Below are 25,060 nucleotides of genomic sequence, written 5' to 3' on the forward strand. Positions count from 1 at the left end.
ATTTTGTCTTATTGAAATTAATATGTAATCCGTACGAATTACTTGTTTCGTTGAGAGAATTAAGGAGATTTTGGAGGCCACCTAAAGAGCTCGCTACTATCATGGTGTCATCAGCATATCGTATATTGTTAATGAATTGTCCATGTATTTTTATTCCAATCCTCTTTCCTTCTACACACTCTCGACAAATCTGTTCCGCATATATATTAAATAATAATGGTGAGAGTATACACCCCTGTCGAACACCTTTGGATATTGTTATTTCATCGGATGTTTCACCGGATACTTCTACTGATGCTGTCTGGTTCCAGTAAAGATTTTTTATGCATCTTAGTTCTTTGGGTTCAATACCTATTGATGTTAGAATTTCAACCAGTTTGTCGTGTCGAACTGTGTCAAATGCCTTTTCGTAGCCTTTTCTAGTATTTTTGGACATCGCGACACTTCTGGATGAGCACTTGAACACCAAGCAGTGCTTCCCGGGTTCCCATTCCCTCCTTAAATCCAAATTGGGTTTCTCCCATTGCTGCTTCACATTTAGTGTATATTCTTTTGTGGATTATACGTAGAAAAATTTTTAAGGCGTGACTCATTAGACTAATTATTCTATAATCGTTGCAATTTCTGGCGTTTGCTTTCTTTGGTATGGGAACAAATGTAGATTTCAGCCAATCTCGTGGATATTGTCCTGTGTCGTATATATCGTTGAAGAGTTTCACAAACAGTGAAATTTTCATCGATTAATTTGAGCAATTCAGCGGGAATTTCGTCTGGTCCAACAGCTTTTCTGTCCTTCAGGGTTTTTATTGCATAGACGACTTCTTCTTTCGTAATAGGATTTTCGCTTTCAAGGGAATTTTCATTGCGATTATAGTCTGATCTGTTCTGATCTGTAAATAATTTTAATATGTATTCCTTCCATACTTGCTTTTGTTTTGAGATTTCAAAAACGGGTTGGTTGTTATCATCAAAGAGTATATTTGGCGGTTTTCTTCTGTATATTCCGGCTGTTTCTTTCAGCTTTTTGTGCAAATTAAAGTCGTCGTGGAGTGTTTGCAGAGCTTCAATTTCTTCACATTTACGTTTGATTTGTTCATTTTAGCGATGCGCGTTGCGATTCTTATTTCTTTATTGACTTCCCAATATCTTTCAAAGTTTACGTTTTTGAATTTTTTCCTTTCTAATCGAAGTTCTCTGATCTCATCAGTCATCCACTCTTCATATTTTGTGGCTGGATCCTTTTTTAAAGTATTTCTCATAGTATTTTTGATAATATCCTTAACATCATTCCATACAGTTTCTATACCATCTTGCTGGATTATTCTGAGGGATTATTCTTATTATGGGATTGCTTAATTTATTGATATCGGATTTCGGTATATTCTTTTTACGTCTAATTGTTGCCAGTTTTGTCCGAACATTTGCCATAAGAAGGTTGTGATCTGATGGTATATCCGCTCCAGGATATGTAGAGCATTTTGTTATACAGGAGTTAAAACGTCTGTTAATCAGAATATAATCTATTTGATTACGAACCACATTATTTATATGGTCCCGTGGGGATTTCCATGTATATAATCTTCTTGGATGGAGTTGAAATAGTGTATTTGATATTGTCCTGTCCTGGTTGAGATAATAAACCTTGGAGGCTATTTGTGGTTAGGGGTCGCGGCGCTGGCATGGTTGCGTATAGCACGGCAAAGGCTCGTCGGACGGTGGGGTTCTTTGCGGCTCCTAACCAATGAGACAGACACAAAAAAAATCATCATGCCAGTCTAGATACCAAGATGAAATGGAATAAATAAAAAAAAAATGGCCCAAGAAATAAACGATTCTCTATGAGACAACAACATTTGTAATTAGCACCACACATACCATAGGTACAAGAGAAAGTCTCATCAGCTGTTAAGACGAGACAGTAGCCCACCCTCTGGAACTAATGTTCCACCATAGCAACGATTGTTTGTCTTGTTGCCCCATACCTACCTCTTCAAATCATGTTCCCTTTGCCTATCTCCTTTGATCTAATAAGATCTACAAGTCATTACAAAAAAAAAATCAAATTGTTAAATTCTATGATTGTAAACATCTCGTTATATTTATTACAGTATTCCAGTTACATTTCAGAGTATTCGATTGATGAAATAGGAAGATGTAACTACAGAGACAAATTCAAATGAGTTCATAGCAACAGTTAATAACATTTAGATCTTTGATGTTGTTCAATTTCTTTCTGCCAATTCAAAAAGTAACAGGTAACTGATGACGTCGCTTTATTTACACTATAGGTTGCGACTGTGGGATAAGATGATGGAACGATGGAGCACCAGGTTTGAGGTTCTATGCTTCTGGCCGTTACGTCAGTTTTAAGTAAAGGTAAGTATATGTATCTTCTTTTTTATTATTATTAATCTTAAAAAAAAGACTAACTATTTTGTTTTATTTAATGTTCTAAATTTTAGGCCATTGGACCCACTGAAAGGGACAGCATTTCCTTGTTTAGGGAACAAACGCCCTGCTGCATACAACCCTACCTAGAATGAGCTCAATCTAACTGGTGAGGGGAATGGACCCTTTAATTCGGCCCTAAAGGAAGTTTTACGCAAATGCCTACCCTTCTGCCGAACAATATTAAACTTTTGTTTTCTCTTTTTTTTCAGATTAAACTTGTGGTCGGTTCGTCTGTCTGTCCAAATTTGAGTAAGTATCTTTGTTTTAGAGTTGAAGCATGTCACCTGTGCACCGCGGATGCAGATGCTTGTACGCCAATCCCACGTTGTAGCAGAGGAGGTGAACGTTTGGCTTTTCCGGCTGCGGCTTTTTCGTTTTGTAGATTTGTTAAGGTTTTAGCTTTAGTTTTAAAAAGGTTTAGAATAGTGGTTACTTTCACGTAGATCCAAGCAGCATAAAAAATTCAAGCTTGCTACTTTGGACCAAACAATTCCTTTTGTTAAGAAAAAACTAATAAACTCAAACAATGACCAATTAATGTGCTTTTCTTTTGTTGCACTCGCCGATTGTGATGTTCGATATTTCAACAGGAAATCGTTGGTTTGTATGTATGTATAATGCAGGGTTCAGCTGGCCAATTTGCTCTTAACGATCCTTTATTTCACCTCCGGCTGCTAAGTCGATCAGCAAGAAAAAGGAAAGATTTTTCATAGAACACTTTCCATCTGAGTTTCTTTCTTGTCATTCACATCCATAACTTTCCAAGAAGTTATAGGTTTGACACTGACAAGTGTTAGATAAACAACTTCTCCGAAAGCCACAAACAGCTGGTAGGGTTCAGCTACTGAACAATAGATGGGGCTCTAATCACAACGCACACGACAAACCCAACCATCCTTTGAAACATCCTAGCGTCAAAGGATGGGAGGGAAAAAGTGCGTTAAAATAATCCGAAACATTTGCACTTTCGGAACACTGTGTGAGCGTATTTGAATTTGGTGTCCACAACTAAAAGTACTATTTCATGAATCACCCTGTTACGGAAGGTTACACAAGGCATACTCTAACAATCGATACTTCACAAAAATCGACGTCACTACTTACTGGAGGAAGACTTCATGCCAATCAATGGCTAGTAGTATACGGGCATAGTAAAACTAGAAAAAATTGTGTTTTGGGAATATAAAAAAAATTAAAAATTAATTAATAATTAACGAAAATGAATGAATTTTATATTTATCGCAATAAATGAAGGTAAACATTTACATGGCCTCCAAAAAAAAATTCCAAAAGGAAAAAAGTGAAAACGAATTATGAATTAAAGAAAGCTGAGTTTTCGACGTGTGTGTGTGTGTGTGTGTGTGTGTGCGTAGTCTATTACTAGAATCAGAACGGTTCATTAAGAATATTCGAAGGAGAAAAACAACAAAATTGTAGCGATTCTGTCGCAGCTTAACGTTCGCATATTACATTCTGTACCATTGACATGATGGCCAGACTGTAGGCATTGCAACAACATTACATGATTACAGCAGAAATTCGACATTGATGATTGCCGGATAAAATAATGTAAAAAAACTGTCATTTCTATTGACGACAATGAAAGAATTTTTTTGGTGGGGGGGGTTTAAACGGAAAGAACCCTTCCGTTAGGAATTTACAAACACACAATATCAAACAAACGAGAAATACAACTACTGTATATTATTATTGAAAAGTTTGATGGGAATGAAAAAAAAACATATTAATGAACTTGTTCTTTTTTTTACATTTCATTTTAGAAAGCGACAGCTTTAGATACAAAAGGATTAAATAAAATGGAATAGCCGAGGCTATGGATGGTGCTGACCAAAGCTGAAGGAAACTTGCCATGATTGTCAACTCGTATGATGGTGAGCCCGTAAAGTTTTTGTTTCTCATCACCATTTTTCATTTGTAACCGTCTTCTTTTCAGGTTTGGAACACTTGGAGACTGGCGATTTTCTACAACTCGAAATTCCTCTGCAGCGTCCAAACCTTTGTAGGGTTAAGTTTTCGGAACGATACGGAGGGAATATACACTAAGGTAGGCATCATTATGCATCATCTGATCGACCGTAGATTATGCACGACCAACATCCTGTCCTATTCTCCCTTCTCCGCTAATATTATTGAATAAAAAAACTTATCAATGATAATGTAACCAGTTGTTGACACCGAGTGTCGACGAAAGGAAGGTTAAATCACTATCCTTGATACACCCAAGCGTCTAGGACGTCCATAATATTCAATTTAAAACTTCGTATGTATTACTATTATTGACCCATTCTCTCTGCTTCCAGGTTCGCCAACATCGTACCGGAAGAGGTAACCAGTGAAACACCTTTGTGCTATAGGCCTATGCTAAAATCTTCTACGACCAGACACCCCGAAAACTATTCTTCGCCGTAGTCAAAGCTACGTCATCGGGTGAGTACAGAAACGTATTCCTTCTTTCTAACAACCATGACCGAGTTGGGTTTTTTCTTTTCGATTTGAACTAGACGTCATGTATTTCAATATAGATTTACATACCGGTTGAGAAACGAAATAATGTATAGATAAAGGCGGATTCAGACAGTTGTCTTCATTTGCTGTCAACATTTTTGCGCGAAATGTATCCAAAAAGTAAAAGAAAGCGGTAAAATATTCTTTGCGAAACTTAAATAACGATGTTGCACACAGATATTCTTTATGGAAGCGAAATATTTGTTATTTATTTTTGATTAAACTTTTGTTTTGTCAGCAAATGAAGACATCAGTTGGTATTATTGTATCACCTTCTTTCTGGCACCATGGTATAGACTTTCTAGTACAGAATAGGAACAAGGAAAAAACAATTTTATTCGGAGCCCATCCAGGTTAATAACTTACAAACAATTTCCAATAACAATGTTTTTGGTATTTCTGTGTTTTCCCTTCGGAGTAGTGAATATTATTTGGTTCTGTCGGCTATGGGCTTCTTGAAACTTGGCTACACAGGGATCGTGGGTATATTACTTTATTATAAACTGAAATACTGCCTTGCCTATTTTCTATCTCTCTTGGATGATGGTCATGGAAAGCGGCAGTGGTTGCGACTTTTCAGTACGGGATGCAATTGAGGATCGCTGGCCTACCCTAGAAATTCAAAAAATCTATTTCTAGCTCCACGTCGTATAATATAACTGGATAATTACGAACTTATGCGAATTATGATCTCTAACAATATTATGATAATACATGAGACAAGTTATTCTATATCTTTGGTATCCATATATGTAATAGATCTAAAGGACTCTGGACATTTTGGTTGTGTGGCTTTTTTTTTTTTTTTTTTTTTTGGTCCAAATACGACGGGTAAGGCTGTGTTTTTGGTACATCGACCTAAAACTGTACGAAAAGTGCTATTGGGTGAAGAAATTATTTTGGAAAATGTATGCTAAATGTGTAAAAAGTACGAAATTATACCAAATTATTGGGTGAAGACCAGATCTACTAGGTTAAGATAAAGCATAGTTCTTGAAATTCCAGCTACTCGAAGTGTATAAATGCTGCTTTTTCTGTACAGTTTGCGAAGGCTAAGAATTAAACTCTGAATTGTGAATAACAATTTTACACTGGACTTATATGAATTCTAAAACGCGAATGGAGTAAATAAAAATGCTGTTTTCAAACTCTTTTCTATGAATATTACCTGTTTTGCTAACGAAGTAGCAGGACACTTGCTAGTCAACATATACAGTGAGAATGTTACCTCCTTAACCCCTCGCTAAACGTATTTCTTCTTCTAGGCATTACGAATATAAAAAAACTACAAGTTCTATATTCAAAATAAAAGTGGGATTTCCTCTTTTGGTAGTTCTTTCCTTCATTATTACCTTTCACTCAGTGAGTGGATACAACATTTCCCCACATACTTGTGTTTATTTGTAAGGATAAACAGGCGCATAAAGAAATGTAGATAGAATCCTCCAGTTTCATTATTTTTCCATAAGGCTACAATGGTACGAGACGAAATCCAAGAGCAATAAAGCATAAGTTTGCGTCCTAAAATTTTCTGCAAATATCTTCCCAAAGGAACCCTGTTAAGAAAGCACGTTCCTTAAATAACATTTTGATAAATTCCAACCATGGGTGCCTACTCAACAATGTATTCACATACACTCCACTCCTGAGATCAATATTTACATACTGCATTTATGTTTCTTCCAACTGGGGTTTGCAAAAACAAAAAAACGAGAAACTTATTTCTCCTTTCGATAAGATAATCCAGGCCCTGTACTCGCAAATGGTCCGAAAATAGTTACTGCTGAACGCGAAAGTTTGCCAAGTCAGCTATCAATGTTCCGTACCAAACTCTTGGGTTTTACATCCCACCCTACAAAACCTTACCAACGTCGCAATGCTTGAAAAATCTGTTCCTTTTCCTGGCTTTGGGGGTATCAGTGAGTAGACCTACGGCTTAGTCAGAATGTTAGATACGTTGGCCTTTCATATACATCTAGGTGTATTTGATAGTGTCTTCCCACTTTCAGACTCTAATGTCATGAATCGACGACCAACAGCTCCGCGACCTCGTGTACAACATTTCCCTGCCCCGTGCCATGGATGCAAACGGGTACTGCTACTACTGTAGCGAAAGGGGAAGTGCACTCATGGTCAAGGACAGTCACAAGGTGACTGCTTGGAAGTCGTAGACATAAAGTTAGAGTCGGCAAACAGGGGAGCTTCTCATCGTACCTCGTACTTCTGGCTACAGCGAGTAGTGTTTAGAACGCTGGTCTCCTAGAGTCGTAACGGATGATGAATTGGGTTAAGAGCAAATCGATTGGGACCTTATTGAGTTAATATCAGATAAAGAAGGGTATGTTGTGTTAGTCCATTGGGGGACTCTACTTCCTACCTTTGCGTCATAAAGGCGTAATTCTGTCATATCCCTCTAACGAATACCAATCTCCCTGAAAACTGAATAAGAGAGGAATTCTTCCTAAATTTTCCACAAAGCCTTATGCTTATTGCTTAAGATCCTTGGCGTGGTAAACACCCAAAGACTTCCCTTTTAGATCCTCGACCTCGTAAAGGCAATTCCCCACAGGTTTCACTATTCGGCACTTTATGAATTTATGTCCTAATTTCGCATTAAATTGAGCCTTGAAATCACTCTGCTGAAAGCTTCTTCTGTATACTTCCTGGCCAGGTATAAATTTAACAACCCTACTTCGCGTGTTGTACTTCTTTTCGTTACTTAAATAGGCCTTATGCAAGCTATCTTGTATCTGTTTCCTTACAATTTCCAACTTGGCAGATTTAGGCAGTATATTACTTTCGGGATCATTTAACGTATTCAACCTTCTCGCTAGTGCATACACACTCCCATGTCCGATCATATTCATCCCGAATAAAGCAAAGTATGGGGTTACCCCGATCGCAGAGTGTACTGATGATCGCAGCGAGCACTCTATTTCTGATAAGTATTTATCCCATTCTTGATGGTTTCCATTCAAATAGGAGCGAATAGCGGCCAGTATGGACTGGTTTACTCTCTCCGAAGCGTTAGCTTGGGGAGAGTGAGTTGCTGTTCTAAGGTGTTGGACTCCGAATGTCTTCACTAGCTCCTGGAATTCCTTGCTTACAAACTGCTGCCCATTATCAGACACGATTGTCTCGGGGGTACCGAATTTATGGAAAACCTCTGCTATTAAAAACTTTATAACCTGTTTGGCACTGGCTTTAGCCATGGCTTTAAGTAAAACATATTTGCTTAGATGATCAAGTACAATAAAAATGTATGAGTTTCCGTCCTTTGAGCGGGGATAAGGCCCTAAAAAATCGATATAGATCCGTTGAAAGGGTCTTTCAACGATAGTCTCCTTACCCATTGGAGGACGAAGGGTGGTGTTTGCGGATTTAGCGCATTTGCAGGTTTCGCAGCTTTGTACAAACGCCCTAACCTGAATGGTCATATTCGGCCAATAAAAATATTCTCTTATCCTCTTCAATGTCTTGTGGAAACCCCCGTGTGCCATTTGAGGAGGACAGTGGGCTTTCTCTATAATACCTGTTGTCAATTCCTGAGGTACCCATAGTTTCCAGGAGAAATCTTCATTAGTCGGTATGCCGTCGTAGTGCTGGGTGCGCTTATATACATATTCATCTATAACTCTGATATCTGGTAAACTCTCACCGCTCTTCCGAACTGTATCGATTAGCTCTCTATAAGATTCGGACTTGAAAGACTCTGAGTTTAAATCTATAAGTTCATTTAAATCTGAGGACAACTCTTCCATATCATAACGGGAAAGAGTGTCAGGCACGACGTTCTTAGTACCTTGCCTATGCTCAATATCGAAAGAAAAGGCTTGTAAGTGTAGGCTCCATCGAGCAAGTCGTCCACTAAGATCCTTGTGGGACATCAGCCACTTCAGACTACTGTGATCAGTGATTATAGTGAAGGGCATCAGTTCAATATACGGACGGAACTTCTTTACAGACATTATTACGGCCAAGCACTCCCGTTCCGTTACGGAGTAATTCTTCTGTGCTGCCGTCAGTTTCTGTGAAAAATAAGCAATGGGATGCTCTCCGCCCTCGTCATCCTTCTGGAAAAGGACTCCTCCAATACCGAGGTCGGACGCATCACATTGAACGAAAAAGTGTTTCTCAAAGTCAGGATGGGTTAAAACTGGGCTGGTTACAAGGGCATTCTTTAACTTGTCAAATGCCACTTTTGCCTCTTCCGTAAAACTGAATTGCTTGCCCTTTTTCAAGGTTTCGAATATTGGAGCCGCGATAGTGGCATAGTTCGGTATAAACCTCCTATACCAGCCGGTAGCGCCTGTGAAACTTCGAACCTGTTTCGCGGTTTTAGGGTAGCAAAACTTGGTTATGGTTTCCACTTTGCATGGATCAGGCTTCAACTCTCCGCCCCCAACAATGTAACCCAAGTAACGAAGCTCCTTAAAGCAAAACTTAGATTTGGCAACGTTGATCGTCAACCCTGCCTCATCTAAGAGTTTCGCTACTCGCTCTAACAGCTCCATGTGGGTGTCGAAGTCTGGAGATACAATCAGTAAATCATCCAAGTAGACAAAGACGCGATCTCGGATGGCTGAGGGGATCACTTTGTCCATTAAGCGACACAACCTTTGAGCTGCATTACACAGCCCAAAGGGCATGACCGTAAAATGGTACAGTGGTCTCCCCGGCACCGTAAACGCAGTCTTTTCTCTACTTGGCCGATCTAAAGGTATCTGCCAGAACGCATCCTTCAGGTCGACACTTGAAATGAAGAAAGAATCACCCAGCCGACTGAGCAAACCCTCAATGTGCGGGAGCGGATAAGCATCCTTAACCGTGAGAGAATTGAGCTTTCGAGCGTCCAAACAAAGTCGGTTCTTCTCACCCTTGCGAACCAGAGTCACTGGGTGACTCCACGGACTCTCACTCGGCTCAATTACTCCCATGGCTAACATCCGGTCCAACTCCGCGTACATGAGTTTCTGCACAGCCGGAGACACTGGGTAATGCTTGCTCTTCACCGGAACTGCATTACCAGTATCAATGGTATGGACCTCAGACTTCGTCCTTCCCAGACCTTTCTTAGTGTAGCATGGGAATTTTGCCACAATCATTTCCAAACGCTGCCGCTGGAAATCAGACAGAATATGGACGGGTTTGTCATCACTGGTTCCCGCGGTTGCTTCGTCACACAAGCTTACACTGTTGGTGGTGAGACTATCCACTGAGGTAAAGAACCCAAAGGCTCTCAAAAAGTCCACCCCCAGAAACAACCCTCGATTGAGAGTGGGGACCAAAAAAAACGTTATGTCCTTGGTTTTGCCACTGAATGTAATGGGAACTGTTATTCGGCCAACAATGCGATGGGGACTTCCATCCGCCGTCTTTATAAAAGAATAGAAATTTTTAAACTTAATTCCAAGTTTCTCCACAAACTCTAGACAATTCTTACCTAGGCAACTTACAGTGGCCCCACTATCCAAAAGTCCCTCAACCTCAACACCTTGAATCTCAATTCGGGAGTAGAAGCGAGTGTCTTTACCTTCGTATAGCGCCGCCGAGGCAATCTCTCGCCGAAGCTGCTTTCTTCGGTGATAGCGTTCTCGAGCCCTCCTAACTTTCGAAGAAACCTGACCAAAGATCCTTGCCCTAGCTTCTTCATATTCTCTCTTGCGTATGTGTAAGGGTTTGAGCTCTCTCAGATTCGGTTCTACATTCATAGCTTGTTTAATGGGGTTGGATAGAATTTTCGTCGTCGAGAGGGGGGAACGGTCGGCTGGCGGAGAATCAGGTTTTACTGCTGCGGGGACTCCGTCTGTGTCGAGCGTGCTTCTGCAGTCCGAGGCACGCTCCGTGACCCGTTTCCCTGACACTTCGGGCATTTAGGTGCTAACACTCCCTCTCGTCCACACCGAAAGCAGAAAACTCTACTTATAGGGATAGAGCACTCGATGTAACTGTGGCCTGGCTTTTTACAGTTCCAACAGGTATACTTTGTTGTATCTCTAATCGCATCAACTTCCATTTCGACTTCCTCCCTGTTCTCTTCCATGTACGGCTCCTCATAGTAGAGCTCGTGGACTCTTTGCATCGGGTAGGACCGTTGCTGGAACGTCTGTCTTTGGTTGGAAAGCATATTCTCAGCTCTTTTAACTTCCTGTTGGAAGTGGTTTAGGCCGTGTATCCTTATGGGAAAGATTAGCGCTGCCAACGAGGATTTAAGATTCCCCTTCATGATCTCTACCAAGTCGTTCTCAGAATAGGGCACTCTTTGCTGGTTCCTGAGCTTCAGTACGGCATTAAAGAAATCTTCAAAAGATTCCTGTGGCTGCTGCCTGCGGTCCATAATCCTTTTTTGTATCTGAAACTCTGACTCGAACCGCCGGAACTGCGACAAAAAGGCACTTCTAAGGTCGCTCCAACTCTGAAACGGCGCGATTCTCCTCTGCTGCCAATACCAATCGAGAGCCTGACCGTCCAATAGCTGCGGAAAATCCTTGACCAGCTCCTCGAATGGGTATGCATAGTCGTGCCTTAGAGACTCGACGCGGAAAATAAAGTCTTCGGCGTCTACCGTTTTGTTACTTCCGTCAAATCTTATACCCCACTTCTTCAAATTGAAACGAGGACCGGGAGATGACACTGACGGGTAGCTGAAGTTCGGGGACGGTTGCCAATTGCCCGTTCCTGCCGCTTGGTTGGCATGCTGATCCTGAGTACGGCTATTGACTCTTGGTGGAGGACCCGTCGCTGGTGGTAAAGGCCTACCGTTACCTGGTTCCGATTGTTGCGCAGTCGGTTGGCTATTTGGCATCGGACCAGAATCCTTGTTATGAGCTGCCACTGTGCCCTGTACGGGTGTCATACTCAGCCTCCGCTGCCAATCACTATGTAGCCGACGTATATCTTCAACACTCCTCAACAACTGTTCCTGTGCTCTTTCCACTGACGCAATTACATACTGTAATTCGGGGTCTTGCACAGATCCCAGTGTCAATCCAGGCTTCTCTTTCCGGCAGTCAATTCTTATATCCCGAGCTGTTTGACTGGCAAACTCTGGCGACTGTATGGAGTCGTTGAATGCCTCGGAACTCAGTGACACATCGCTGGCAACCGGTGGAGCTAATGATGATGCGGGTACAGCTGTCGAACCAGCAGTGTTGGGGTTTAATACTACACCGGTCACGATGGTACCAGCTGCCGTTGGGAAAGCATTGGCTGCCGTTTCTGCTCGTTCCTTACTCTTAGACCTGGTTTCCATATCTTTGTCTAGAATAGATTAACGCTTTAAAACCCTAACGACTAACCAAGAACACACACACTCACACCAAAATTCAACTTCTATGAAATCGCACTACAGGGAAAAGACGGTATATCCAAGCGTAAATGTAAAAATCTCAATGATATTCTGAAAAAGCAAGTTTTATTAACTTTAAAACGGAAATATACTCCAACAATCTCAGATGTGTAAAAAAAAAACTATCAAATTTGGACTTGTAGGAGATAGGTTTTCCTAGAGGGAACAATGAAAATGAAGAGTACAGATTAAATACCTAATAAAGGCACTCTATTAAATGTTAGACTCTTTTACTTACAGGTTGTGGGTGCCGAGAATACTGTTTGATTAATGGTAAAACCCCACCTAAACTCTTCCCAAGAATATTCGATAACCTTTAGCTAGGCCTGAGACCAATGGCGCTGAATCCTAGAACATATCTCTTTGGAACTTAGGTGGGTTAATATTAGTCTATCTAAGTTAACTATTGTACGGTATGTCCCACTACAGATAACCCTAAACTAGCAATTGAGTTCTGTATGTTACGAACCAACAAGACTAGATGTAGGCTTACCCGTTAGAAGAATATTGATAACTAGAAGTTCCTTGTTCAAAATCCAAGAAATTCCTGGCTACTCGGCAAAATTTCCTATGAAACTCATACCGGGTCCAAAGGTCTCTCAAACCTTTCCAAGAAACCCTTTATGAATCCTTTAACAACTATATTCAGTAACTACTATATAACGCTTCCCTAATTCCGTTCTACCCTATGGTCATCATTCTATATCTATACATAAACTATCGAATGAGTCCTAGATTAGAACGAATTAGGCGCTTTTGACGCCACTGTCCAAACTAATTACTGGCATCCGCCACGGAGTACTGATTCAACCTCACGGGACCAACCAACTAGAAATGACAGTGATCCTAACTAAATAAAAGTTTATCTTCTTGAGCCCCACGTTCTGGGCGCCATTCTGTCCTGTCCTGGTTGAGATAATAAACCTTGGAGGCTATTTGTGGTTAGGGGTCGCGGCGCTGGCATGGTTGCGTATAGCACGGCAAAGGCTCGTCGGACGGTGGGGTTCTTTGCGGCTCCTAACCAATGAGACAGACACAAAAAAAATCATCATGCCAGTCTAGATACCAAGATGAAATGGAATAAATAAAAAAAAAATGGCCCAAGAAATAAACGATTCTCTATGAGACAACAACATTTGTAATTAGCACCACACATACCATAGGTACAAGAGAAAGTCTCATCAGCTGTTAAGACGAGACAGTAGCCCACCCTCTGGAACTAATGTTCCACCATAGCAACGATTGTTTGTCTTGTTGCCCCATACCTACCTCTTCAAATCATGTTCCCTTTGCCTATCTCCTTTGATCTAATAAGATCTACAAGTCATTACAAAAAAAAAATCAAATTGTTAAATTCTATGATTGTAAACATCTCGTTATATTTATTACAGTATTCCAGTTACATTTCAGAGTATTCGATTGATGAAATAGGAAGATGTAACTACAGAGACAAATTCAAATGAGTTCATAGCAACAGTTAATAACATTTAGATCTTTGATGTTGTTCAATTTCTTTCTGCCAATTCAAAAAGTAACAGGTAACTGATGACGTCGCTTTATTTACACTATAGGTTGCGACTGTGGGATAAGATGATGGAACGATGGAGCACCAGGTTTGAGGTTCTATGCTTCTGGCCGTTACGTCAGTTTTAAGTAAAGGTAAGTATATGTATCTTCTTTTTTATTATTATTAATCTTAAAAAAAAGACTAACTATTTTGTTTTATTTAATGTTCTAAATTTTAGGCCATTGGACCCACTGAAAGGGACAGCATTTCCTTGTTTAGGGAACAAACGCCCTGCTGCATACAACCCTACCTAGAATGAGCTCAATCTAACTGGTGAGGGGAATGGACCCTTTAATTCGGCCCTAAAGGAAGTTTTACGCAAATGCCTACCCTTCTGCCGAACAATATTAAACTTTTGTTTTCTCTTTTTTTTCAGATTAAACTTGTGGTCGGTTCGTCTGTCTGTCCAAATTTGAGTAAGTATCTTTGTTTTAGAGTTGAAGCATGTCACCTGTGCACCGCGGATGCAGATGCTTGTACGCCAATCCCACGTTGTAGCAGAGGAGGTGAACGTTTGGCTTTTCCGGCTGCGGCTTTTTCGTTTTGTAGATTTGTTAAGGTTTTAGCTTTAGTTTTAAAAAGGTTTAGAATAGTGGTTACTTTCACGTAGATCCAAGCAGCATAAAAAATTCAAGCTTGCTACTTTGGACCAAACAATTCCTTTTGTTAAGAAAAAACTAATAAACTCAAACAATGACCAATTAATGTGCTTTTCTTTTGTTGCACTCGCCGATTGTGATGTTCGATATTTCAACAGGAAATCGTTGGTTTGTATGTATGTATAATGCAGGGTTCAGCTGGCCAATTTGCTCTTAACGATCCTTTATTTCACCTCCGGCTGCTAAGTCGATCAGCAAGAAAAAGGAAAGATTTTTCATAGAACACTTTCCATCTGAGTTTCTTTCTTGTCATTCACATCCATAACTTTCCAAGAAGTTATAGGTTTGACACTGACAAGTGTTAGATAAACAACTTCTCCGAAAGCCACAAACAGCTGGTAGGGTTCAGCTACTGAACAATAGATGGGGCTCTAATCACAACGCACACGACAATATTATAATGTTGTGTTCTTGGCAGAACTGTACAAGCCTATCTCCCCTTTCGTTTCTCTCCCCCAATCCATGCTTTCCTGTGACGCCAGTTACATGTTCATTGCCAACTTTGGCATTGAAATCACCCTGTATGACGGTTAATTCGTGGGGTTTTGTCATTTTCAAAAGTTTTCCTATTTCGTCGTAAAATTTTTATTTATTTATTTTTATTTATTTGCTTTGCAAAAAAAAAAAAAAAATTCAACTTCATCTGAACTTCCATCACATGTGGGCGCATAGACTTGAATTATATTCATGTTTATTGGTTTTCCATTTATTTTTACCAACATTGTTCTTTCAGACATTGGGACATATCCAGCTTCCCAATTAGCTATATGATTCTTCATTATAATACCCACGCCTTTTCTATGTACACCGTTTAGGTTTCCGGAGTGGTATACTTTTGTGTTCTCAAATCTAAAATCACCAGAGTCTGTCCACCAAGTTTCGCTGACTCCAAGTACGTCCATGTTTAATCTATACATTTCACATACAGCATTTTTGAGTTTTCCAGTTTCATATAGGCTTCTTACATTCCATGTTCCAATATTTAGTTTTTGTTTTGTTTTACCTCCGGGGATTCTTAGCACCCTCCTTTCGCCGGAGACTGAGGGCCATTCATTCTGCGATGTGTTATTCATTTGTATGATTTTCAAGGAAAATTACTTCAGTGGTTTCCCGTTTCCTTCTGAAGGGTTTAAAGTTTTCCATCTACATATTCAGCCGCTCCAATGGAGTACAGACGTCGTTTGCTGCCGCTTATTGTAAGACAGACGCAGCTACCTGTTGGTCCGCGGGACGTATTTGATTTCCGTCCTACCACCCATATCTGGGAAGCATTCCCCTATCCGCCACCTGGGGACGCGCCAAATAGGGGTTACAGGTTCCCCGAATGGGACAATGTTCATAGATAATAAAAATCAAAAAACCAAAAAAATCGCCGGAGCGCTTTTTAAATAAATCGCGATTCAAGTTGACATTTTTAGGGTTTTTTAGGTTTTCACGATTTCGCTTAGAAACCACAAGTCCTATCGAAATGGGGCTAAAGAAAATGTTGTAGCTATGAAAATTCTCTACAAGGTTGACTTTTTTGATAATTTGGTAGGTTTTACCGCTATTGAGATATAGAAGTTCAAACTGGGACAATGTATTGACTGTATCGCTACCTTATAAAACAATGTCATACATGGGAAGTTTTTGCGGATTTTGAAACAGCAATGTTCAAAGGTGTGAAAAATCCAAAAATAAGAAAAAATCGCGATTCACGATTTTGCTTGGAAACCGCAAGTCCTATCGAAATGGGACTAAAACAGATGTTGTAGAAATGAAAATTCTCTACAAGATTGACCTTTATAGTATTTTCGTAGGTTTTACCGTTTTTGAGATATAGAAGTTCAGATCAATCATTTAATATTTTCTCAGGTCTTCAGGGTTTTGCTTGAAAACCGCTAGTCCTATTGGAATGGGACTAAAGAAAATGTTGTAGCTGTGAAAACTATCTACAAGTTTGTTTTCGTATCTTTTTCCAAGGTTGTGGCATTTTTGAGATATATAAGATTAAGTTGGGAAATTGTAGTCATGACACTTTTTTATAATGTGCATTTGAAATTACCATAAAAGTCAGTCTTGTAGAGAATTTTCATAGCTACAACATTTTCTTTAGTTTCATTCCGATAGGACTAGCGGTTTCCAAGCAATATCGTGAAAACCTAAAAAACCCCTAAAAATGTCGACATGATTCGCGATTTATTTAAAAAAGTGCTTCGGTGATTTTTTTTTTTTTTTTTTTTTTTTTGATTTTTCTCATCTATGAACATTGTAGTTTCAGAATAAGCAAAAACTTCCCAGGTGTACGCACCTTCCGTTTAAAGTTGCTTCAAGAGAACCGTGCTCTCTCTCCAAATCATGAAGATTTCTTCTCACCCAATTGCTGCCACAACTTTGAGAACCCTGTTCTGACCTCTGATCTTATCACAAATAGCTGTAGCTTGCACGGACAACTTACTTAATCCTGTTTTTTGGTGGTCTGGCCACTTTTCCGCTTATGTTCGCCTACTAGCCATAAACTTCAATAGTAATTTCTCTAACTCTTGGGGTTTCAGGGTTCGTACGACGAAGCTCATCACTCTTATTTACTAGTCATGTCGCCTCTTCTGGAAAATTTGGTATTCGACCAGCAGGTGTGTGGCGAGCGGAAGCAGCGGTTATGATGTCCCGGAATGTTCTATCAGCTACCCTAGGATCTGAGGAGATGGTTAGCTTTCTGAAGTGGTGGTTAGTAAAATCTATGAACCTTACCAATCAGATTTTCATGATTTAGAAAAGTACGGCGGCCAGAGTCAGGCGGTCTGTTAACAGAAGCGATGATCGGAAGATTGTCTGAGCCAGGGAAATAACGGGTTGACAGGACAAGTCCGTCTGGCGAGCTGTGGTTGTTATTGTTGTAACTGTGTTTTATTATTATGTTTGTATGTTCGTTCTCCTGTTCAATCTGGCTCTGGGTCTATCTCCAGTTCCAGGAAAGTGGCTACTTCGATGGGATGTAACCACAGATCCATTGGATTTAGATGAATAGGTTTGGCGGGGCAGTTGAATAGGTGCTTAGTATCGTGCGGGCCCATGCCGCATACTGGGTAGATGTCTTGCACGGTGCGATCAATTCCCGCCCAATAGGAATTTAGGCGACTGCGTAATTGAGCCAAAACTACTTTGGTTTGTCGTGGCAGCTGACGCTCTTCAGCTGCGGTAGATGGAGGATGTACTCCGATGACTGGATTCACACAATAATTGTTTATGGCCTTGGTAACTGTGTCCGTGTGAATGCTGTTCAAACCTGCTGATATACCTGTTGATGTAGAGGTGCTATCCTATATTGCTGGACCTCCGTCTCTAGAGCATGAATATCCTTTCTGATATGTCTGGGTGTATCGGTGGTGATTCGTGTGACAGCTCATCAGACAGTAATCTCCTTTTGTCCCCCCTAGCTCCGGAAGGTTATTGCCCTCCAAAAGCGATCTAATGTCAGGGGTATAACGCAAGTCGCAGCTATTCATCGATGATATGTATGCATTAAGCAACTCTACCTCGGCAGTCACACACTTTACTGCGACCACGATACATTCATTGTATGTGCCACTAGAGTCAAGCTGAAGCGAGATAGGTCTGTACTTGACAGACTGGAGTATAAGGAAGGGAAGTACCCTCCTCCGCTTCTTGTACACAACGTTGTAAGCTCATAAAGTCTTACGGAGACCATTGCAATTGAATGGCAGGAAGAACGATGCAACAACAAGTGGTGTTATATGCCGCGTTTGTTGTTGTAGGTGAGGCAGATAGATTGTCCCGTATTCCAACGATGACGAGAAATCTCGGACGAAGTTCGAGACACGCTGGGAGATGTTCCGGAACAGCAAGCAACAACATAACTCCTATGACAGTAATTCTGGAGTAATGAATGCGTATCTGTCAAACGGATCAGATCTTTTTCGACTCGGATCAAGAGTTCAGAGCATACATTCGGGTATATATTGCCGCTCCTATGGTGAAAAAGTTGTTGAGGCGAGGGATCCTTCCTGGTCGAAGATTCCTCCGAGTCTATCTATCCCCTGCATAGAAACGGCCGCCGTGGGATTCTTCGACCTTAGTGGGGAATGTACTCAAAGGAGTGTACCAATATATTTCATCTCCGAACTTGATCTATAATCGGAAAAAAACATTACGATGGACAGAGCTTCTCAAACTCGGCTCGGACCAAGAGTTGGGAGCATACATTCCGGTATATATTGCCGCTCCTATGGTGAAAAAGTTGTTGAGGTGACGCAGCCTGGTCAAAGATTCCTCACAGTCTTTCCACTGCGTATAAACGGCCGCCGTGGGATTGTTCGACCTTAGTGGGGAAAGTACCCAAAGGAGTGTTCCAATATATTTCATCTCCGAACTTGATCTATAATCGGAAGAAATATTACGATGGACAAAGCTTCTCCATCCCTGCTCGGATCAAGAGTTCGGAGCATACATATTGCCGCGCCTATGATGAAAAAATTGTTGAGGTGACGGACTCTTGTCGAAGATTCATCCGAGGTGCATAGAAACGGCCGCCGTGGGATTTTCCAACCTTAGTGGGGAAAGTACCCAAAGGAGTGAACCGATATATTTCATCTCCCTAGCTTGATCTATGATCGGAAGAAATATTACGATTAACAAAGCTTGGACCGAATGTATTACCCCATTCAAGATCGACTCCAAATGGATTTGTTCTGAAACTCCGCCAGTTTATGAATATCAACTCCCCGTGAGTTGTGTCACTCTTTTCTTTAATTTGTATTGCCAGAATATCGCTGAATATCGGGGATTTAAAAATGAGAATCCAGTTAGCATTCCACGTGATTCGCGGGGAGGTATATACCTCACATATATATGTATATTAAATTAGGAAAGCATGTAAATTTTAAACTTTTCCGTGTTTAAGCTGATTGAGCCATTTCTTAGTGTCCATCATGTCATATACCACCATGTCAATTTGTCCATAAATAAAATATACATACATACATACATATTTTCGTAGGGCAAACGAAACAAAAAATAAAGTGGATTAATATACAAACATAAAATGTAGTGAAAAAGGACTCTCTAAGAGTCTCGAGATTATGCCAGATTATCATCCCTTCTTCTAGAGATCAGTGATGCCTTACATCATAGCTGCAACAAATAACCCAAACAAAGTGCAAAATTAAGACATATGTATATCAACGATATTAGTTTTGCAAATCTGATTGCCCAGTCCCATTACGCATATTTGTATTGCTATTTAGGGCAATCAGGAATAAAAATGCCGTGCGGAATTGGTTCCCTTTCCCCAATTTCACAATTTTTTATGTCTAAATTGGAAATATTTTAGTCGATTCGGCGAGAATATTCCATAAGTTAGTGATTTTAGCAGTTTCTAAATATTGATTTTTAAAAGAATTTCACTTTTTAAAATTATTTTCCGTGCGGAAAATTCCGAGGGAATTATTTATGATTGCCCTGATTGTTTAGCTGTGTTATTTGTTCATTAGCTTAGCACAAATATATTATTGTAAAGCATTAGGCAAGTAATAGATTAGATATTTAGATAGAATACGAACAAGAACGTACAATTTAGAGAGAAACAGAATAAATATTTTCTACCAACAAATTCAATATTCCCTTAAATTTAAAAATTATATTATTGAATAATGTCCAATCAACCATGTGAGTGCGATTGTTAGATTCGCATGGTTATAAAATACAAGGAAAACAAATGCCAGTGAACATTAATTTTAAGTATTAAAATGGATTTGGTTGTCTTTTTATAAAAAAAGTTATTAAAAACAATCAATACACCTCGTAAAAGAAGTATTAATTATTCTCAAAAAAAAAAAAAAAAAACAAAAAAAGATGAAAACTATTCAAAGAAAAAGTCTTCCTAAATTCTATTAACAAAAAAAGAAATAAATAAAACCGATAGTAATATGAATGAGGTTTGAAGTTTTTTCTTTGCTATTTTAAAAAGATTTCATTTATTTTTAATAAAGGAAAGGAATTGTTGCTCTCATTAAAATAAGAAAAGATGAAAAAAAAAAAAATAAAAGAGAATAATAAAATTAAATCTGTTATTTTAAATATTTTAGTTTTCTTTTGGGATGTTCAGCATTTTAAAATATTCTTGATGGACGTCAATAGATACAAACCTGGGTGTATGCAAAATAGTTTCTTGAGGTGTCTTATAATTTGGTTTCAATATAAGCACGGGAAAGAGTAGTGTTTACGATAAATTTCCATAATTAAAGATCATACCGAGAAGTTTATACATTTTTATGTTTTATTTCTTGTGAATTTTTATTATATACCTATAAAATCAAATTTTAACTTAAGTGTAAACAATTCGTTTTAAAGCCAAAAAGAGACATTTAATGTGTGTTCGGTTTTAAATACTAAAACATCTTGTTTTCATTCTAAAAGCAATACAATGAGGATTACAAAAAAATTCTTAACAAATAATTCATATGATTAGAAAACAAAATGTTAAAATAACTATGTTTTAACAGAGGTAGGGACCTTGGGTAAACCAAATTCATCAGTTTCAATGCCACCCTGAAAATAAGAAGAGAAATATTAGTCAGTTTTGTCAACAGAAATATGCCCTCTGCTTTTGATACTAAAATCCATTCAGTATTACTTCACAATACGAATATCAGAAAACAACACTTGGGGAATTTTATCTTGAAGTCAACAGGCTAGAAGGCAATCAAAAAGACTGTTGCGATGGTTCCACCATAAATTTTTGGCCTAATAATGAAAACGAGAAACCCCCATTTTTTCAACCAGGTGTTCATGCAATGTCAAATTTTAGCTGGTGAAATAAATGCCCCAGGATGCCTCTATCTCACGGTATATAAGGCTGACTTTCGAATTGCTTTGTATTGTTTAAACTTCGTCAAAATATTTCAGTTGCACAATCATACATTGTTCTTCGAAAATGCAATTAAATGTATCAGAAATAAAAATGTCTTGTTGACTTTTTACCTGCGTTAAAAATGCGTATTTTTGTTGTTTTGACACACGAAACTTCGCAGTTGTTAAGAAACTAATACTTCGCAAATTTTCATTCATTTGTAAAGCAACTGACGAGTATCCGTTCACGCACGACTTATTTTTTTTGCACTAAGGCCGTTTTTTGACTTCGCTCTCGATCTTAGTTTTTAGTGTCAGCCACGATTGAATTTATTAAACCAATTTTTCACAGTACTATAGGATATATACAAAATACCAATGGAAATGGCAACTGGCAACACACAGTGTAGCCTAAGCCAGAAACTTATCGTGCATCCCTCGTACTTTCGACTGCGTGGCATTCACATAATCAGTTTATAGGACACCCAAAAATGAGGAATGCGATATGTCCGATAAGTTCTCTCATTGGCTGACTTCCAAAACGTCAGTTGCTTTGTTGTAATGAAAGAAATCTGATGAAACTGGGCGATCTCAGATCGAGTTAACCACTACTGCAATTTCATAAAATTACTCTAGTATGGAACTCGATTTAAGAACGCATAATTTCATGAGATTTGTTTCATGTCAACAAAGCAACTAAAGATTCGAAAATAAAACAATCTCACATTTTAGTTGCTACGCCAACAACCATATCTTTTTGATCTCGCATTTTCCCCAATTGTAGGATAGCCAAATCTCAAAAATTCAGAAATTAATTGTATGCGTAAATGCAAAGACTTCTGTAGAGTCCAAAAAGTCAAAAGTTCCCCAGATGGAAATCAACAAATCATCAGGAAGTAGTGATATCCTCGCAAAAGTTCAATCTTTAATAAAATTGTAATAAGTAATTACCTTACTACCAGGAACAAGGCTATCAGCTCCTGGTTCTCTGTCTGGAGCCGAAGGTGCTTTAACAACATCATCCAAATAGCTGGTATCGTCGTCTAATGCGATTTCATCACCCAGAGCAGCCAATTCAGCCTCCAATTCGTCATCATCAACTTCGGGCATTCCATACGTACGACCCATTGCCTCTTGAACATCTTCGGCCTGTTCCAGCATATCGGCCATATCATCATGGATATCTTCAATTTCTTCAATATTAATTTTCTTGAATTCCTTTTGCATTTGTTTAACACCAGCCTTCATGGCCACAACGGTAGCCTGGGTATCCTTTAAGGATTGTGCAGCATAATTGGCTTGTTCCATGTTGAAGGATTGATTGCGTAAAGCTTCAGCTTGTTGTTCATATCTAAAAAATGCGATGTTATTGTTAACAACAATTAAGCCAAGCACAAATTTACTTCAAAAAGAGGGCATACATTGAATATTATTTCGGCTGCCGAAAATATGTTTACCACAGATAGATCTTTTTGTCAAAAGATATAAAGTTCTTTGAGGGGAACTCAACACTCTCCGAGATATGGACCAAACTCCGAACATTCCCTTGTTTAAAGGCCGGCTACAAAACCGGAAAAAAATTTCTTTTACCGACCCTTCGCAGAAAAAAATACAAAAATTTCCTTTAAATCGCAAGTTTTCTTAAGTTGAAGTCTTAAGTTGAATTGAAGTCTTTCTCCTATGGACAGGAGCGAATTTCGGCTACGCGAACTATTTTTTTTTAAATCGTAAATTTCTTCCCAAGTAAAGAAGGGAATTTTTGGAACTTCGGAGGCCTATATCTCGGTAAGTATACATTTCCCCAACAAAAGAAATACATTGTTGGAATCGGCATGAAAAGCACTATCTGTGGTAATTTTTTTCATAATTTCCTGCGGTGGGTCGGTAAAGGAAAGATATGCCAAAATTACAATTTTGAAGACAATTTTGGTTCCGTGCCCAAGCTTTGGACCTGTCCATAGGAGAAAGTCATAAATTCCTGGCTAAAAGCCGCCCATATATAGATACATTGTATTATTTATGATAGTGCATTCGTGAATTTCTTCACTTTCTCAAGTTGCAACGGCGGAAAGACAATACTCACGGTGAAATTTCATTCATGATAACCACCTATATTTTTATAGTCAGCACAAAACAACATACCCATCATAAAAAAGTCAGATTTAACCGTTACCTGATACAGTGTTCAATTTGTTCCAAAAATACTTACGCTTTCTTTTGTTTGAGTACACGCATTGCCTTTTGTTTAACCGAGTTCTTTGCCGGCCCCTCACGCATCTTGGACATTTGTTCGCGATATTTACGCAGTTCATTTTCCAATTTGTTGACTTTTTCTTCAATATTAGCTGCTCGTTCATCAACCTGATTTTAATATGTAAATAAGAAAACAATAAACAATTAAGGGATTTCGTCATTTTTCGCGATACTCACCCCCTTTATACAGTCATTGATATTTGGTGGTGGTACTTTTTCTTTGCCTTTGCCGAATAAACGATTCATATTTAAGAATTCAGTTACAGAGCTAATGAAGACAATGAAAATTAATTAGATATTTTAAAGTTACAAAATTTTTCCAAGCGTTTTGTTTGATTTGTAGATAAAATGATCAGTGAGATACAAAGATGACTAATACCGTCCTGCACTATTCTCCAAATAGAACTATAAGAACTAGTTCTTTTGACGAAGCAGCTGTTTGAGTTTACAGAGAAACAGCTGTTGTACCAGGGAAGTTCACATGATGTCAATTTTATAGGATTCCTTAAGTCGATGGTCAGACTAGCAAGGTTTCATGAAACCAATTTCGTTAAAGTTTCTTTTCAAATTTCGTTAATGTCCACACACGTTAACGTGAAATTTAAGATCTTTGCGTGTCCTCTTTATTTTACCATTCGCGTTTGTTGTGTTTCTCATACCAATAAAAACAAAAAAGACATAAATAAATCAAAAAACAACACAAAATAATTAACATTAATAATTAAATTAATATTAATAGTTAAATTTTCACTATTACATTAATTAAATGTTTTATTAAATATATTTATGTTTGTTTTGTTGTTAACGTTTGCTTGAGAAAATAAAAATGAAAGAAAATTGAAGAAAAAATCTTGCAACGAAGAACAAGAAGAGGCAACACAACAAACACAGAAAACCATGTACATGGGTTTCACTACTTCATACCCCTCGCCTATAAACTTGACGTCGCCATGTTGAAATCGTGCTAGTCTGACCATCGACTAAGCACACAATCAGATCGACGGGCGATTTTTTCTTTTCTTACTTTTATGCTTGGTTTACATTTACGAAATCCACTAGATTTTAACTGTCAATTCCATTGCTTAAACGTCAAATGAAATCCAATGGAATTCGTATGAGTTTCTATTTGGCGTATACGCAAAGGAATTGACAGTTGAAATCGAGTGGATTTCGTAAATGTAAGCCAAGCATTAGACAGTCACCATGGTACAATGATACAGGTAGCATTATCATGCCAGCTGATGGTAACATAATGTGTCAAGTGCATTGAATTGATGTCAAATTTTGACACCTTATGTTACCAACAATTGCCGATGCGGCTACCTGTGTATTTGTACCATGACAGTCACTTACCGCTTTTACAACCTTCGCCAGTTAATAAAAGCTCTGTTCCAGAACTAAAAAGTTTTT

At 38.9% G+C, this 25,060-nt stretch overlaps 2 protein-coding genes and 1 long non-coding RNA gene across 3 annotated transcripts; 1 reads left to right on the forward strand and 2 right to left on the reverse strand.

Moving 5' to 3' along the window:
• The first annotated feature begins 3,540 nt into the window (after positions 1–3,540).
• LOC141401830 (uncharacterized) lies at positions 3,541–14,593 on the forward strand. The gene is made up of 6 exons (XR_012412453.1): positions 3,541–3,705; positions 4,233–4,343; positions 4,406–4,516; positions 4,773–4,899; positions 13,897–13,984; positions 14,071–14,593. It is a non-coding gene; the product is annotated as an uncharacterized lncRNA (long non-coding RNA).
• On the reverse strand, positions 6,302–12,317 carry LOC141401829 (uncharacterized). Its single transcript, XM_073982351.1, has 2 exons — positions 12,295–12,317; positions 6,302–12,237 (listed from the first exon to the last, which is right to left on the reverse strand). The coding sequence occupies exon 2, from the start codon at positions 12,227–12,229 to the stop codon at positions 10,763–10,765; it is 1,467 nt and encodes a 488-aa protein (XP_073838452.1). The 5' UTR covers positions 12,230–12,237; positions 12,295–12,317; the 3' UTR covers positions 6,302–10,762.
• A 6,214-nt stretch (positions 14,594–20,807) lies between the features above and the next one.
• On the reverse strand, positions 20,808–24,066 carry Vps60 (vacuolar protein sorting 60). Its single transcript, XM_073982352.1, has 4 exons — positions 23,828–24,066; positions 23,607–23,758; positions 22,349–22,748; positions 20,808–21,097 (listed from the first exon to the last, which is right to left on the reverse strand). The coding sequence occupies exons 1-4, from the start codon at positions 23,894–23,896 to the stop codon at positions 21,038–21,040; spliced, it is 681 nt and encodes a 226-aa protein (XP_073838453.1). The 5' UTR covers positions 23,897–24,066; the 3' UTR covers positions 20,808–21,037.
• Positions 24,067–25,060: the final 994 nt, after the last annotated feature.

This window comes from Musca autumnalis, unplaced genomic scaffold, assembly GCF_047663935.1.
Source record: "Musca autumnalis isolate F117 unplaced genomic scaffold, ASM4766393v1 scaffold_4, whole genome shotgun sequence".
NCBI classification, from domain to species: Eukaryota; Metazoa; Arthropoda; class Insecta; order Diptera; family Muscidae; genus Musca; species Musca autumnalis.